Source organism: Dasypus novemcinctus, chromosome 5 (genome assembly GCF_030445035.2).
Source record: "Dasypus novemcinctus isolate mDasNov1 chromosome 5, mDasNov1.1.hap2, whole genome shotgun sequence".
In the NCBI taxonomy this organism is placed as follows: domain Eukaryota; kingdom Metazoa; phylum Chordata; class Mammalia; order Cingulata; family Dasypodidae; genus Dasypus; species Dasypus novemcinctus.
This window is the reverse complement of record NC_080677.1, coordinates 60421959-60439777: the sequence shown is the minus strand read 5'-3', so window position 1 is coordinate 60439777 and position 17819 is coordinate 60421959. Positions and strand designations below refer to the sequence as shown.

At 36.2% G+C, this 17819-nt stretch overlaps 1 protein-coding gene and 1 pseudogene across 5 annotated transcripts in view; both read left to right on the top strand.

The window, feature by feature from the left end:
* Window positions 1-17819, top strand: part of ANKIB1 (ankyrin repeat and IBR domain containing 1) — a 187113-nt gene that overhangs the window by 74081 nt on the left and 95213 nt on the right. For 3 of the 5 annotated variants that reach the window (XM_004475712.5, XM_004475711.5, XM_023583858.3), the window contains exon 2: window positions 10223-10502. In XM_004475712.5, coding sequence (XP_004475769.2) covers window positions 10315-10502 — 188 coding nt within the window. In that variant the 5' untranslated portion in view covers window positions 10223-10314. Of the gene's footprint in view, window positions 1-4721; window positions 4993-10222; window positions 10503-17819 lie in introns of those variants that run through there. The other 2 variants (XM_058296987.2, XM_058296988.2) reach the window with 1 other exon arrangement.
* Window positions 3610-4571, top strand: LOC139439027 (mortality factor 4-like protein 1 pseudogene; annotated as a pseudogene).

The following is a 17819-nucleotide window of genomic DNA, read 5'->3' as shown; positions in this document are numbered from 1 at the left end:
CAGGAAAGGGGGAGGGGTGGAGCTGGGTGAGGCTGTGCCATTGTTTGTCTTGGGAGCCAGCAAGAGAGAAAAGAGTTCTGATCCTCTCAGTCTCCTTCTCTACTGACTAGGACTAGTTGTTGAGGACTCAGAGGGGTGTAGAATTACTTCCTACCTGGGAAAAGGGAGGGGTTTGCCAGCAAAGGTTAGAGAACTGCCTCTGAGAAAGTTTGAATTGCAAGCCCCTTAACCTCCAGGCAGGAATCTCTATCATATTGATCCAGTCCTTGTTGCAGCAAATACACTCGGACCTGGCATTGAACTGAGAGAGCTGCCAAAGAACGCCATCTCCTGGCAGACCAAAGAAGTGTATGTAAGAAAATTAGAAGTAAAATGAGTAAGAGAAGCTCTTCTCAGCCTTTACAACCTCCCTTCCCAAGAGCCCAGATTTGAGCAACAGGGACAATCCTAAAGACTCAGAAAAGATTGAACCAATAAGCAAAGAACAGCAGTAACACACTGCCTCCCGCCACTAAACCCCTATGAAAGAGAGAAATAGAGCATCTAAGTAAACTCACCATCCTAATGAGATGCATAGACATTGGCCAAAAATTACAAGCCATACTAAGAAAATGAAAGAAATGACCCAGGAAAATAATATATCAAAGCCACAGAAGTCTGCAGGATTTGAGAAAACAAACAACAAGATGCACACAAATTTCCAAAATCAAATTGAGTTGAAAGACAAAAATGGACAAAGAGAGAAAGAACATCAAGAAGATAGTGAACAAAAAGAAGAATTAGAAAACCTGAATAAAAAGAGCTCATGGGAATGATATACATGATAGGTGAGATGAAAAGCATATTAGAGGCATACAACAGCAGACTTGAAATGGTAAAAGAAAGCATAAGTGATACAGAAGATGAAAAGAGCTGAAATTGATGAGGGAAAAGAACAAAGAGAGAAAAGAGTGGAAAAAATAGAGCAAGATCTCAGGGAGTTGAATAATACGATGAAACACAGCAACACTTGCTTCATGGGAATTTCAGAAGGAGAAGAGAAGGACAAGGGGGCAGAGAAGATATTTGAGGAAATAATAGCTGAAATTTTTCCAACACTCACAAAAGGAATGAACGTACATGTCCAAGAAGCACAGCATACCCCAATCAGAATAAATATGAATAGACCTCCAAACACGTACTACTCAGAATGTCAAAGATAAAGAGAAAATTCTGAGAGCAGCAGAGGGGAAGCAAACCACCACATACAAGGGATGTCCGGTAAGACTTAGTGTTGATTTCTCATCAGAAACCATAGAGGTGTGGTATGATACAATTAGGAGATTGAAAGAGAAAAACTGCCAGCCAAGAACTTTTATCTGGCAAAATTGTCCTTCAGATATGAAGGTGAATTTAAAACATTCACAAAGAAACATCAACTAAGAGAGTTCATAAAAAAAGAATCCACCTTTGCTGGAAATGTTAAAGGAAACCTAACAGCCTGAAAAGAGAATAAAGGAGAGAGAGGCTTGAGAGAGAGAAGAGAAAAAAGAATTGCAGAAAGGGTAACCAAAAGAGCTAAAAAACAGATAAAAATAGGATATGACATATGAAAACCAAAGAGTAAGATGGTGGAAGTAAATAATGCATTTACAGTAATAGCATTGAATGTGAATAGATTAAATTCCCTAATCAAAAGGTAAAGGCTGACAGTATGGATAAAAAAACATGAGCCATCTATATGCTGCTTATAAGAGACTCACCTTAGATCAGGGGTTCTTAGCCTTTTTTGTTCCATGGACCCCTCTGCCAAGTGAAAACCATGGACCCGTTACCAAATCCACACTATACTGTGTATTATTTAATAAATACATCACACCAACACATCCCCACAAGAATAATGTTTGTTTGAATTTCGGTTCAAGCTCAGGGACCCCTTGTTAAGAACCCCTATCTTAGAGATTGAACCTTAAAAGAAAGAATACAGAGAAAGGAATGGACAGGACAGGCTTCTTGAAGTATAATTGAATAAAGGTCTCAGAAAAATCCAGAAAATTCCAGAGATAGGGACCAAGAGGTGAATGGGATAAAAGGCCTGAAGATCTAATAAAGGGATATTTAGCAAGAGGTTTCTGGTGTCCTCTAAGAGAGACAGAATGTTGAATGATAGCATGTAGAAAAGAAAATATTTTTTATGTTTATATGGTATAGCTTCCTTAGCTTTCAGTGTGGATGCAGCAGTTTGATACCTTGATCAACATTTGTTACAACATTGATTCATTGCCTATGGTTTAAAACGGTAATTCATGACTTTCAGGCTTTGCTGGGAAAAAAAAACATAGTTAACTTAGAGCAGGGGTTCTTAACCTTTTTTGTTCCTCAGACCCCTTTGCCAGTCAGGTGAAAACCATAGACCCCTTACTAAGACCACACTATACTGTGTATTATTTAATAAATACTCACACCAACACCTACCCACAAGAGTAATGTTTTGAATTTCAATTCAAGCTCACACACCCTTTATTAAGAACTCTTGTTTTAAAGCCTAAGAGGCATCAAGTTCAAAAGCCTGCAATGGTTCCCCATTGCACTGAGAATAAAATTCAAAATCTTACAATATTTGCATACTCCCACTAGTATATAATTTATATTTACTAAAGAAAGTATATGTTAATACTCCTCATTTACAGATGAGAAAACAATTCAAGGTTAAGCTCATTAAAACAGAAACAGATTTAACAAAGCTTCTTCCAACTAACTATATTGTTTATCTCTTCAAAGATCTAATAGGATATATATATATATATATACTAATAGGATATTCGACATACATATTAAGACATTTAAGGAAATGGGCTAACAAGTCTTAAATTTGTAGGGTGGGCCACCAGTGTGAAAACTCAGGAGTTGAAATTGTAGTCTTACAGCAGAATTTTTTCTCCTCCCGGAAACTTCAGTTTTTGCTCTTCATACCTTCAAAAGATTGGATGATGCCAACCCCCATTATCAAGGGAATCTACTTAAAGTCAGCTCATTGTAGATGTTACTCTCATCTACAAAACCCTTTCATTTTAACATCTCGACTAATGTATGGCCAAACAACTGGGCACCATAACCTAGCCAGGTTGACCCATAAAATTAGCCATCACATTTCTTGCCAACACCTTTGCCTTAGAATAGTTTCAAAACTAGTCCATGGTTCTCAACGTAAAATGTCATCTGGGGGAATTGGGTGGAATAGAGAGTATGGGGTGGTAATGGGCATGGTGGGAGGAGAAGGTGGTGAATCACGTATAAATGGTTTCTGTGGGGAGCAGATGTGGCTCAAGTGGTTAAGACCCTGCTTGCCACATGGAGATTCCCAAGTTTGGTTCTTAGTGCGTCCTAAAAACAAAAAAAAAGAAGAGCAGATATGGCTCAAGCAGTTGGGTGCCTGCCTCCCGCTTATGCCTCCTGAAAATCAAAAAACAAACAAAACAAACTGAGAAACCAACTCAGGGAAGCTGATGTGGCTCCAGTGGTTGAGTGCCAGCTTCCCTCATACAAGGTCCTGAGTTCAGTTCCTAGCCCCAGGTACCTTAAAAAAAAAAAAAAATGAGCGTCTATGTGACCTGGAAGCTGAGTGAGTGCTGTGCTTTCATGGGCTTTGCTTTATGAAACAAAGTGTGTCAAGGTTGCCATTAAAGGCAAACAAGTAAACTACTTCATACATTACAGTGGGTGGAATAAAAACTGGGATATATGGGTTCCAGAAAGCAGAGTACTCAAATTCATGGATACCAATCCACAGAAAGAGAGAGAACTTAAAAAGCCAAACAAGCACAATATGCAGAAGGGGAGAGGGGCTTCCCCAGGGAAGAGGACACCTGGTCTGCAGTAGAAAAGCGTTGACGTAAAAACAAAACAGAACAAACATTAAAACACCTGGAAATGAACATGGTGATAGTACCAGTGAGACACCTCGGCCTCCTTGGAATAAAGGGGCCCGAGTAGATCCAACTGTTGAAAACGAGGAAACAATCGTGAACAGAGTTTACTTAGTAAAGATTCCTGAAGAACTAAAACCATGGCTTGCTAATGACTGGGCCTTAATTACCAGGCAAAAACAGCTCTTTTATCTTCCTGCCAAGAAGGTGAGTTCCATTCTCAAGGGTTATGCAAATTACAAGATATGTTAAGGAAACAAGTTAATGTAGTATAAGCTGTAATGAAGTGGCAGGGATAAAAGAATACTTCATTGTAATGTTGGGCACTTTTCTACAAATTTGAGAGACTGTAGTATGCTGATCACCCTGATGCGCCATGTCCCAAATGTATGGAGTGCCACACCCACTGAGATTATTTGTATGAATTGGAGCCTGTATACCTCTGGATGAGAAGAGCCTTGCTTTCTTATTGAACCATCTTCATGATTTCCTAAAGTATCTGGCAAAGAATTCTGTAGTTTTGCTTAGTGCAGGCAATTATGAAATGGCTTCTCCTGAGTACCATCAGAAAGCTGTGTCAGACTGCTGGCACTCACTTATGTTTGAATCTTTGTTAACACATTTTTGTTCCTAGTCCTTCTCTTGTACAAATGATGTACTTTGAAAATGTTAACGTGTAACAGAATTGATGGATGTTTGTTTTATATGTAATTTTTTTTTTAAAGATTGATTTGTTTTCCCCCTTTCCCCTCCACCTGTCCTGCTGTTTTTGCTGTCTATGTTGTCTTCTTTTCTATGTTGTTTTCTCTCCTCTAGGATTCACTGGGACTTGATCCTGGAGACCTCTGATGAGGAGAGAGGTTCCCTGTCAATTGCGCCACTTCAGTTCCTGGTTTCTGCTGCACTTCACCTTCACTCTTCCCTTGTCTCTCTTTTGATGCATCATCACCTTGCTGCGTGACTCACTTGTGCAGGGCACTGGCTCACCATGTGGGCACTCGCACAGGCACTGGCTTGCCACGCGGACATGCTTTCTCTTCTTTATGACCAGGAGGCCCCAGGGATCGAACCCAGGTCCTCCCATATGGTAGGCGGAAACCCTATCACTTGAGCCACCTCTGCTTCCCTGTTTTCTGTGTAATTTTAAACAGAGAAAATAGAAGGGGTTTAGCTCCTTTTTCTTTTTTTTTTTCCCATTTAAAAATTGCTCTCAGGGTATTCAGTGATGGACAACAGAGAGGCATGCTGTAGAGTGTACTACTGCCTAATTGACAAAGCTGCATTTGAATTCTGTTCTATTCCTTTGGCACTACACAGTTTTGTAATATGTCTTAATGCTGTGACAGAGTGATCTGATTACTGTCGAAGGTTCAATTCAGTTTATGTAACTGAACACACTCATCTATTTGTCCTCCTTTGCTTCCCCCCCCCAATGATACTTGAGGAGCCCAACCTTTGCAAGTCATTCATGTTGTTCCTTAGGTATTTTCTCTTTGCTCAGATTGTTGTAGAATGGTGGCTTGTCCATTGCTTTTGTATTTGTGTAATGCATATTTTAACATGATGACGCAATGCATTGTATAGTCATAGTTTTCTGAAAAAGTTAATCCTCTAGAATTGCTTTTCTGATCTTCAGTATGTTTTTCTTCAAATTTCAAAAAAAAAAAAAATCTCATTTGGGGAGCTTCAGAAAGTCTCTGGCCTCCCTCGCCCCCATGAAATCAGCTGAAATCACTTCCCCAAGTGAATTTGCACACTGACAACTGAAAATTACTAGAGTAGGTGGTCGGTACAGGCTTATTGAATGGTTGAATAAATGGAGTTCATAGCTTAGTATATCATTTGCTCACATGCTTTTTGTCTGCTGTAGTATATTGACTTTTCCTGCTTTATTTTCCTTTTATCTTTTTTTCCCCTTACCTTACCCCTTGAAAGTTCTTTTAGATTTCCCTCATGTTTAACTATCCTCTCCTTTTCTTTAAGTATTATTATGGTAATAACTGGAACATTTCTTTGGACTCAGAACTTTCTGAAGTCCTTTTTCTAGAGGCTCATCTCTGTGATGCGGTTGGGACCTACTAGTAGCATCAACTTTCTACAAAACTATTTCTCTACTGGCTAAACAGACGTTTAGTTGTAGATTTGAGGTAGTTATTCTTTTAGTGCAGATGAATGCAGAAAGTGAAATCAGTATTTTATGAAAGTGTGTGTGTGTGTGTGTAATATTGGGTTTTCTTCTAGTTAAGTGAAGAATGGGAGCTAGTTGTTTTATCTTGTTCAACAACTGCAATTCATAAATATGACTTTAAAAATAATTTATTTCTGGGAAAACCCGTAAATTACTAGTTGGTTATTTCTAAAGAACCTCATCTTCTATAAAAGCTTTCTGGGAGTAGTTTATTAATTAAATGTACTTGCATTTTTGTTGCAGATTGTTAAGCAAGAATGGCAAGGTTGGGAAACAAAGATTTAAATAAAGGTAGCATGATTGAGCCCTTCACAATTACAGGTTAATGAAAAATTAGGTAAAGAATTCTGGGGTCCATTGACAGGCTAAACTCCCCTCCCCATAAAATACTTATTAATTGCTGTGCTTGACTGCCCAAAGATGATTAAGCATTGTGCAGGTTTTCCTCTAAAAACTAGGAAGCCCAAAATAAGTAATTATTTTTGCTTCTTTAATAACCCATTTCCTGCCTCAGAAGGCGCTATCCATAGACTTATCTTGGAGTTGGAGAAATGTTACTTATGGGTTTTGATTCAAATAATGAGGCTACAACTTTGAGGTAATTAACTGAAGTGATTTCAGTTCATACTAGCTATGGCTATGAAAAAGTGGACACATCTGGCAAATTTCTTAGCAGGGACATGTGAGAAAAAAATGTCAGGGAATGGAACTATGACTTTTAAATAGTGTGTTTCCTTGGGACTTTCAGGCTTATTGAAGTCAAATTTTAAAAATGAAAAAGCCTTGAAATATGTGAGCCACAAAAATATTTCTAAATGCCATTACACTTTTCAGTGTGACTAACGGTAACTTTTAATGCACATTCGTGGTAAAATTAAGTTTTAAAAAAATATCTTGTTACTTTAAATAAGTGCCCTAATATAGAGAGCATTGCTTTCTAAGATACTTCTTTTTCCATATCTCAAGTGCAAATTATGTTCTTATGGAACATAATGTTAACGTAACAATGAAAATCAAATGAAAAATGTGTTATTCATTAATCTAATCAAAACTCTGATAATTTTATAATTTAAACTGTAGTCTGTCAGGCAATATAAGGCCAAAATAACTGAAGGTTTCCAAATCCTTGGAAAAGACCCATCAGAACCCTCATGATATCCTTTGTATTGGTTTTAAATAAAATGTATATTAAACTGAGTGGAGTTCTTATGAAGAATGTTAAAATACCTAAAGCAGTGAAACAAAACAATTTCGCTGAGAATAAGCACATGCACCTAGATTTTGCAAAAAAAGAAAAGGAAAAATCTGATATGTCCCTAAAAATTCCCAAAGATAGCTATTGTATACCTGATAAGCATAGGGTATAGGAGGAAGGAATTTGTGCCTCTCATTCAAAACAAGATGATAAAGTACTAGTACTTTATATGAAAGGTTCAGCAGCCCTCCCAGAAATTAAAAGTAAAAATTATATAGTGTGATACAATTAATGTGTATGAATATTATGCATACAAACACATACATACATTATAGTCAGGGTGGTTATATATCAAAAATGTTAATAATGGTTGTCTTCCAGCAAAGAGATTATGGATGTATATCCTTTTTCTTACGTCATACTTTCAAAAATTTCTACTGTGGAAATGCATAGGTATATTAAATAAAAAATCAGTAAATTAAAGAAAATTTTTTTTTATTTTGACTGAAATACAAAATCAGTCATCTTCAAAGACCCAAATGGTGACCTCATTAAGTATAGATTTAGGCCAGAAAATGTGCTAACACCTATCTCTAAAATAGCCTTGGCGATATCTTACCCAATCGCTCACCTGTATATCCTACTTAGATATACCAAATGTCCAGAGGAATCTAAGAGCTTTTTTATAACATTGGTGTCTGCACATTGGAATCACCCCCAGGATGGATATACCTTGTTTTTGGGACTTTTTGAGGTGCCAGAGCTGAGGATTAAACCCGGGACCTCATGGTGGGAAAATGGAGCTCAACCACTGAAACACACAGAGGCTCCCCCATTAGGACTTTTTAAAATTCCCCAGTCTATCATAATGTCCATTCAAGGCTGAGATCCACTGTTTCATAAGGAACTTAAGGAAACAGCTCATTCATTTTTTTGGTCTTTTAAATTGTATTCTGTTATAACTATAGCTACCCTGTAACAAGCTTGTGCTTAACATACCATACATATATATACACACACACACAGTAATATATGTATACTACATATAATACACATATTCTGCATATTATTTTCAACTTTTTTTTTTTAAGATTTTTAAAAAAAATTTCTCTCCCTTTCCCACTTCTGCCCCGCAGTTGTCTGCTCTCTGTGTCCACTCGCTGTGTGTTCTTCTGTGTCCACTTGTATTCTTGTCAATGGAACGGGGAATCTGTGTGTCTTTTTGTTGTGTCATCTTGCTGCATCAGCTCTCTGTGTGTGTGGTGCCATTCCTGGGCAGGCTGGACTTTTTTTTTTTTTCCTGCACTGGGCGACTCTCCTTAGCCTTAGCACACCTAGCACACCTTAGCCTTAGCACACCTTGCACGTGGGGCTCCCCTATGCGGGGGACACCCCTCCCTATGTGGCACGGCACTCCTTCGGTGTATCAGCACTGCACGTGGGCCAGCTCACTGCACAGGTCAGGAGATCCTGGGTTTGAACCCTGGACCTCCCATGTGGTAGGTGGATACTCCGTCCGTTGAGCCAAATCTGTTTCCCATCAACTTATTTTTTTTTAACTATGCATGTCCAATCTGCCACTGTGTTTACTGTGTGACATAAACTCTTGTATTCTCTGCCTGCGCTTTTTTCTCCTTGCAGTCTATCTTCTACTACCATTGTTAACTTCCTGAAGTATAAAATAATTATGTTACTGCCCTGAATTGTCTGTTCTGTACAGGCTAAAGTATATGTTCCTTAGCCCTTCACAGTCTGGCCCCAACCTATTTTCAGTTTTCTCTCGTTTCAGAACAATACCAGAGACCCTGACTTCCAACCATACTTTTTTTTTTAATGTTCTTGCCTTTACATATATTGTTTCCTTTGTCAGTAATATTGACCATAGTTCAACAGTAGGTTCAAAAAACAAAATTTATTGGAACAGACTGAAACTAGCATTTATTGACTACATTAGCCAAGGACTGTGCTAGATACTTATAATCCTCATAGCGATCCTAAGAAATGGTCATTTGTCTCATTGTATTAATAGGAACCTAAGGCATTTAGAGGGTAAACAACTTGCTCAAAATTACACAGGCTGAATATGGGGCAAAGATGACATTCCAAAGTCCAAGTCCAATATTTTGTTTCAATGCCTTTTTCCCCACACCCACCATCACACAGCTTCAGTAGTAAATGTCTAAATAATCATGATCATGTCCTCTTTCCAAGCATGGTATGCATAAATATTTAATTTTTTTTTACCCTTGATTTCAGTTCTTTAAGTACAAGGAAATAAATTTAATGGTCTTAAAAGGTAGAATAATTGCTGTTTCCATTATTCTGTATATAATCTTTTATCAGTTTTATTAAATAAATTGCTGTGATTATCTGATTATCATTGAATTATATAGTCCTATATATTTATATTTTTAAAATCTTTTCTCTGATATATGTCCTTATAAGTACTGAGCAATGTTATTTTTCCTTTACTGCAGTTTAGCACTTATTCTTTAGTTCTTATGTGAGCAAAATTTCCTGTGTTTTTCAGTATCACACAGATTGTCTGCCTTGACTAAAACTTACATACATAATTTATACATAAATGTAAGTGTATTTTGCATCCATAGAATTCAGTCAAGCTCATTTCCTGCCTGTATGAGGATGAATATTTAAAGCTCATGTATGTGTAGATGACTTTTAGAATACAAAGTGCAGCCTGTGAAACCTTAACAGTCTCTGTGTGGGAAAATGTTACCATTTAACAAGTTAATTTGGACAGTGTTAAATTTGAGACTTTTTGGCTACTGAAATTTGGTAAAATGTAATATAGTTTGTTCCCTTACATATGCTTCCTAGGTTATATTAATCTTTCTAATTGTAATATTGTTTATTTGAGGATATTGCTTCATCATTTTTGTTACAGTCTAATTTGAATAATTTTTCCTCCATTAGAATGTGAAACATGTTGCAGAAGCATTCAAGGAGTAGCTGAAGGGGGAAGGAAAAACGTGCTACTGCCTCTCAGAAAAAAGAAAAAAAAAACCATGGGAAATACAACCACCAAATTCCGTAAAGCACTCATTAGTGGTGATGAAAACCTGGCCTGCCAAATATATGAAAACAACCCTCAGCTAAAAGAATCCCTTGATCCAAACACATCTTATGGGGAGCCCTACCAGCACAATACTCCTTTACACTATGCTGCTAGACATGGAATGAATAGAATATTAGGGTAAGTATTACTGTAATTCAGTTGATGACAGATGTTGAAAAGAAAAAAAATGTTATCTTTGAAAATATATACATACATATGTGCATGCCATTTGGTAGTCTAATGACTTAAATTTCCTAAAATTGAATGTCTTAATTATTTGGTATCAGTTTCTTTATTATACCTAAATTAGACCAAAAGTTTTTAATAATGAGGTTGTTTTGTTGCTGTAAATTTATTTTCATCCTCAGTATGTTTCATAGTATAAATTCTTGATGGGAGTATAGTATTTAATTTGCAACATTTTAAGTTCTCGGAAAGTACTGATTAGCTATCAAAAAATTGAATGGTATCTGAGGCAAAATTTCTAAGCTGTAATTAGCCAGTTTGTTGAAAAACAGATGTGTTTGCCTTGTCTTGTCATGATCAGGTTTGAGTGTCCTCTTTGAAAAATGGGATTCAGTTACTTGGAAAGATTTCTCTAAAAGTAAAACATTTTTCTTCAACACTGCCAATAACTTAAAAAAAAAAAAAAAGACCAGCAAGAAAGCATTAGAATAACCATAGCAAATATTTTTATATGGAAATTCTTGGCCTAATTACTTGGAAATTATATTTGATATTTGTAGCCTAGAAAATGTAAGCAGCAAAGGCTAGAAAAGTGGTTCCAATATACATTGAAAGAAATTTTTTTTCAGGTAGGTTATTATGAGCTATGGAAGTCTGATGCTAGAAAGGAAAGAACGGACCACTTCTTTGCTTACACAGTGAAGTCTTAAGTCTTAAATTAGGAATCAAGGCTCTTTAGACCTTGACAGAGACCTTAACTTTCTACCTTATTTCTGTTTCTTCTGTATACAAATTATTATTCAAGTTAAGCTGCCCTTATTGGTGTCCTTTGAAACATGCCCCTTGTGTTATCCACCATGAGTTCCCTTTTTCTCCCAGACTTCTTAACTTTCTCTGACTTGTTTAAAATTTGCCTTTCCTTCATGGTCTTGTGCCTGCTGGTTTTGTCTTCTTGAACTCTCTCAACTCATAATACCACCAATCTTTTTTTGAATCCCTGTGGCTCATTTTGGTTGCTTGATTTGTTTGTATATAATTTTGTATATCTTCTGTCTGCTTATCTAAATTATTGTTTTTTTTTTTAAGTATCTTCTTTATATACTTCTAGTATCAAGCATAGTGTCTTACACAGAGTAGAAAGAAGTTTTATAAAATATTACCTAGGGAAATATTTTTACGATCAGGATTGGTGAGTAAGAAAAATTACGTAAATAACTTAATTCATCCAGGAACATGACTTAAGCAAGTATATCTAGAGTTAAAAATAGGTATTTCTGCCCTTTCCCTGTCATTTTTGCATGTATCTTTTATTTTCAGCAACTAAAAATACCTACTTAGAAGCCACCTCAAATTCAGCTTGTTTGAAATTTTCTATCTTTCCTCTTAAAACTGGTTCCACCCTATTGTTATTGATACCAAACTGTTGTGCTGATAAAATAATGGCAAACATTTATGATTCTTATTATTTTCAGGTACTATTAGCAGTTCTCTACATGAGGTAGTTTGTTGTTATCTGTACTTTAGAGATTTGGAAACTGAAGCACAGAAAGGTCAAGTCACTTGTTAGAACTCTCAGTTTATAAGTGACAAAGCTAGTTGTCCAGAATGATGTACCCTGTGTTATGGACTCTTCACCACTGTGCTATAAGGCTCTTATCTTTGCACAGTCAGATAAGCTTGTTGAGGGCTGCCTCAGCCATTTATTAGCAAACTAAGTAACTTAGTCACTCTGGACTTCAGTTTCTTTATCTGTAAAATGGATATCTGTCTTACAATTGTGGAACAATGAAAAGAATTAATATGTACTTGCCTTCTTGGACTGCCTAATGTCCAGTATGCATTCTATAAATGTTTATTACTTCTCAGCTTTATAACCATAAATATCTTCAACTCATCCTTGACTTATTCTTCTCCTTTACCTAACCTGATACTAATGCTAAGTTCACTAAGTCTTACTCTCTTTGATTCACTTCTTTCCATACCCATTGCCCCAAGCTTATTTTACTCTTTTCAACCCCTGCTCTCAGTATTTAAGATGTGTGGCAGCTAAATAGTCTTTTTTAAGTTTTTTTCTCTTATAATAGCATGTCCAAATTAATCTTCATAAATTTTCATTAGTCATTGAAAAGCATAGATTTTTCAATGTTATTTATATCATCATCATAAAGCTGTAACAATACTCTATTGCCTGCATTGTTCTGTTTGGGGTCCAGAACTCTCTTTACACAGCCTATATTCTACCCAGTCATCCTAATCTCATTACTCTCTAATACAGGGGTTTTTAACAAGAGGTCCATGAGCATGACCTGAAATTTTGAAAAAAAACAACACGTTATTCTTGTGGGGATGTGTTGGGGTGGTGTGATATATTCCCTTAAATAATACACATTATAGTGTGAACTTAGTAAGGGGTCAGTGGTTTTCACCTGACTGGCAAAGGGGTCTGTGGAACAGAAAAGGTTAAGAACCCCTACCATCAGTCAGGCTGATTGATTGACTTCCCTGTTGTTTTCCCTATTTTTAGGAATGCTATCCCCTTAGCTTTATCCCTGTTGCTTCCTGATTCTTAAATGTGTCTGCTTTCTTCTCTCATTTCCTGTGCTTTAATTCACAAATTAGTTTCTGCCTTGTTCATGAATTCATCCCCAGTACATCATACTGACATAAAATATTCTTTCTTACCTCTGAAATGTCTACTTACCTATGTTTTAAACCATACTCCATTCTATCATTTTATTTATTTATTTTTTGTTATTATTTTATTTTATTTATTCATTTTTTAAAAAAATATTACATTAAAAAAATATGAGGTCCCCATTCACCCCCGCCGCCCCCACCCCACCACTCCCCCCACAGCAACACTCTCCCCCATCATCATGACACATCCATTGCACTTGGTGAGTACATCTCTGGGCATCGCTGCACCTCATGGTCAATGGTCCACATCATAGCCCATACTCTCCCACGTTCCATCCAGTGGGCCGTGGGAGGATCTACAATGTCCGGTAATTGTCCTTGCAGCACCACCCAGGACAACTCCAAGTCCTGAAAATGCCTCCACATCTCATCTCTTCCTCCCATTCCCCACACCCAGCAGCCACCTTGGCCACTTTTTCCACACCAATGCCACATTTTCTCTATTATTAAGCACAGTAGTTCATGAATAGAATATCAGTAAGTCTACTCTAATCCTTACTATATTCCTCCTTCCTGTGGACCTTGGCTTGGTTGTGTCCATTCCACATCTATGTCAAGAGGGGGCTTAGATTCCACATGGATACTGGCTGCAATCCTCCTGCTTTCAGTTGTAGGCACTCTAGGCTCCATGGTGTGGTGGTTGACATTCTTCAACTCCATGTTAGCTGAGTGGGGTAAGTCCAATAAATCAGAGTGTAGGAGCTGAAGTCTGTTGAGGCTCAGGGCCTGGCTATTATATTGTCAGTCCAGAGATTCAAATCTCCTAGATATATCTTAAACCCCAGCACCAACTACAATTCCAGTAAAGTAGCATGAAAGGCTTGTGAAAAGAGATCACATCTGAGTCCAGCTCCATCACGCAGAAACACCAGCTCTAAAGAAGGGCCAACTGACATGGTAGTATCATTTTAAAACTATGTTCACATCAGTCACCTCCTCTACTAGATGGTAATATCATAAATACAATGCTAAACATTAGTTTGCAGTGGATTGCTTAAACTATTAAGGCTCTCCAACGTGGCCTTTCTCTTTCTTTTTTTTTAAGTTGAATATTTTCAGTGAAATTACAAAATTGTTGCTTTAACTTCCTAATATTGAGTACTCTAATAGTATTTACTGTCAAGTCTTGCTACATGATTAATTAAAACTTTGCATGAATGCCTCAGTAAAATATATTTAAACATTATTATTAATGTAATGTGTACACCTTATACCTTAAACCAAATAGCAAACACTTTTTAACCATTTATAGTGTAATTTACAAATATAATCACTCATCAGGTGACTAGTCTGAGGATGCTCAACATGAGCCCAAACCATTTTCACATAATTCTAAGACATTATTTGCCTTTTTGTGGTATATTGCCATTCAGTGTGATAGTGCAAAAGCAATACACAGTAAAAGTGCTTATACCTTTAGTGGCACCAGACAGTACTAGTAGTCATTTTATTAATCACTGCTAGGAACTGGCAGTTAAAATACAAAACAAAACAAAAGTTTCATTCAAAAATATATTTGATAAAGCAGTAAAAATGATTAATTTTAATTAATCTCTACCCTTGAATATATATCTTTTTTAATATTCTGCATGACAAATTGGGAAGTATATATATAAAGCACTTCTGCTGCATTCAAAGTATGATGATAGCCTTGAGGAAGAGAACTTGTGCTGTTATGCAAGGTGCTAGTTAAACTGCCAGGTTTTTTCTAGAACACCATTTTTATTGGCAAGAACAACCAACAAAAAAATGTTATAGTTATTCAGACAGGTATTTTGCCAGCATATTCTTGAAAACAAAGTGAGCCTGTCACTTCAAGGAAAACAACTGACAGTATTTTTGGCCAGTGAATAAATTTGAGCTTTCAAGTGAAAATTAGAATTTTGGAAAATTTATATCCACTGTTATGAGAAGCATGACAGCTTCTCAGTGCTTCGAGACTTTACTGATAAAATTGGAAGTGATGTAGACTAATGTGATTTTTTTAAAATGTATCACATGATGAAATGTGATCCAGAAGATCTGTGTAACTCAGTGAATCAGTATTTTCCAGAAGATCAATGTATGATGTTACAAAATCATGCATGGGTAAAACATCTGTTAAAAATGCAAGGTTATGTCAGATTTTAATATACAGAGTACAATGAGTTCATTGATATTTTAGATTCCACATTGCAACTAACCTTTAAGAAGCTACCATGTGTTGAAATTTGTTACAGTATCAAAGGTGAATATTCACAATTATCTGAAAAGGCTATTTTGAAAGAATTCTCCCTTTTCTAGCTGCATAAAAGGCTGGCTTTAGTTCATATACTTCATCCATTTCATATACTTCATTCATTATAATAGATTGAATGCTATGAGAATCTAGCCGTCTTCTATTAAGCGAGTCATTAAGAAATTTGTGAAACAATGCCATTCTTCTTAAATTTTTTTGAAAGTATAGTTATTTCATTTTAAAATGTTAAACATATTTAATATATAGTGGATTTATTTTTCTTATTTTAAATGAAATATTTTCAAAATTTGTTTTAATTTTTAGTTTAGTAAATATAAATATATATAACCCACATAAACTAAAGCTCTTTGAAATCATCAATTATTTTTAAAAGTATAAAAGGGTCCCATGAATAAAAAGTTTAGAAATTGCTGATCTGGCGTATATTCTTGATTTCTCTAAGCAGGATTATATAGCTTTCTTTCCCCATGATATGTTTATGTATGTTTAATGATTATTTAAAGACCTACAGAAAAGGTGATTGTAATATTCCCTTTTAATTACCAGTTTGAACAACTTTTATAATTTGGCCATTTTACTTTATACCTAGCTTTTTTTTTTTAAAGATTTATTATTTTATTTCTCTCCCCTTTCCCCCACTCCGCCCCAGTTGTCTGTTCTCTGTGTCTATCTGCTGCTTGTTCTTTGTCCGCTTCTGTTGTTGTCAGCTGCATGGGAATCTGTGTTTCTTTTTGTTGTGTCATCTTGTTGTGTCAGCTCTCTGTGTGTGTGGTGCCATTCCTGGGCAGGCTGCACTTTCTTTCGCACTGAGCAGCTCTCCTGATGGGGCACACTCCTTGTGCATGGGGCTCCCCTACGCGGGGGACACCCCTGTGTGGCAGGGCCCTCCTTGCACACATCAGCACTGCGCATGGGCCAGCTGCATACAGGTCAAGGAGGCTCGGGGTTTGAACCGTGGACCTCCCATGTGGTAGACCGATGCCCTAACCACTGGGCCAAGTCTGCTTCCCTATACTTAGCTTTTAATTGCAGCCTAACGTGTTCAGTCAGGTGTTTTCTCTTTCTTTCCTTAGTTGTTTTCAGAACAGTGGCTCATAACTTTTTGTTAAAACCATTAACCTACAATATTGGAATCAAATTCCCCTTTTTGCTCTCTCTTCCTCAGAATAAATGGTAATTTATTTAATGTGTGTTATTTTGTTTTCGAAAAATTACTGAGATCAGTGCAGAATTAAATTATATTAAATGATTGGTTGCTTTTGGAATAAAAAATTAAGTTTTTAATAGTGGCACATTGTATTTTATGTTATATAGGATAAATAGCTTTTTCTCATGAGCATTAAATAAAATACCAACTTTATTTTGATTATTTGTATTTTAGATGATGTGAAATGTTTCAGTGTATGTAACCTTGCTTAATTTTCTAACAAGTGGATAGCCATTGTTTTCTCATGCTGTCTCTGTAATATGGGGTACATGCTTTCTATTTTTAGCTTAAATGTAGACTGACTCATCTCGGATGGATGCCTAACTTGTTATATTTATGGGTTGGCAAAGGTGGACATACTTTGATAAGGATGTGGTAGTCTTCAAATAAAGCACACATTTGGGATAAGGCCTTAATTTTATCCCCATTTACTTTAGCTTTCATTGTACCTGCAAGAACAGGCATCATTTTCCTTTCCTCTTAGCCAAAATAGTATGGTAAAAGAGGAGTTTATGGTACAGCAGCAAGTTTGCATCTGTATCTTGCCAAAACCAAATATTGTGTCTTTATGTTATACCATGCCACAATGCCTCTTTCATAGAAAACTAACTCCATCCTGAAACAGTTACTGCTTAATGTAGGAAAAAGACCATGGACTTTGGAATCAGCGTGTTTTAATTTTTACATATAATTTATTAGTTGTATCTCCTTGTGAAAGTAATATAATTTTTTTTATCTCATGGAGATTATAATACTTATTCCTTAGATTTTTACAGAATAGCTTATTTTTGTTTGGAAACAAAGGGTCTATATTTTGGCATAAATAAAACAAAATCTTTATTAGAGCATGTCACAGATATAAATATGTTAATATCAAGGTCTTACTTTGAGGATTAAAGTTTTCAATTATTGATTTCGGTTTTTTGATATATATTTCAGGAGGTAAGTTCTTTTAAATGAATTGAAATGCAGGCTTCCCCTCCCTCCCCCAACACCTTATCTTGTATGCAAATTGCATAAAGACAGGGACTTAGTCTGTTTTCTTCATAGTAGGCCTACCTCCTAGAATGGTATCTGGAAAATAATGGCTGTTCAGTAACTATTTGTTGAAAGAAAGAGAAAATTT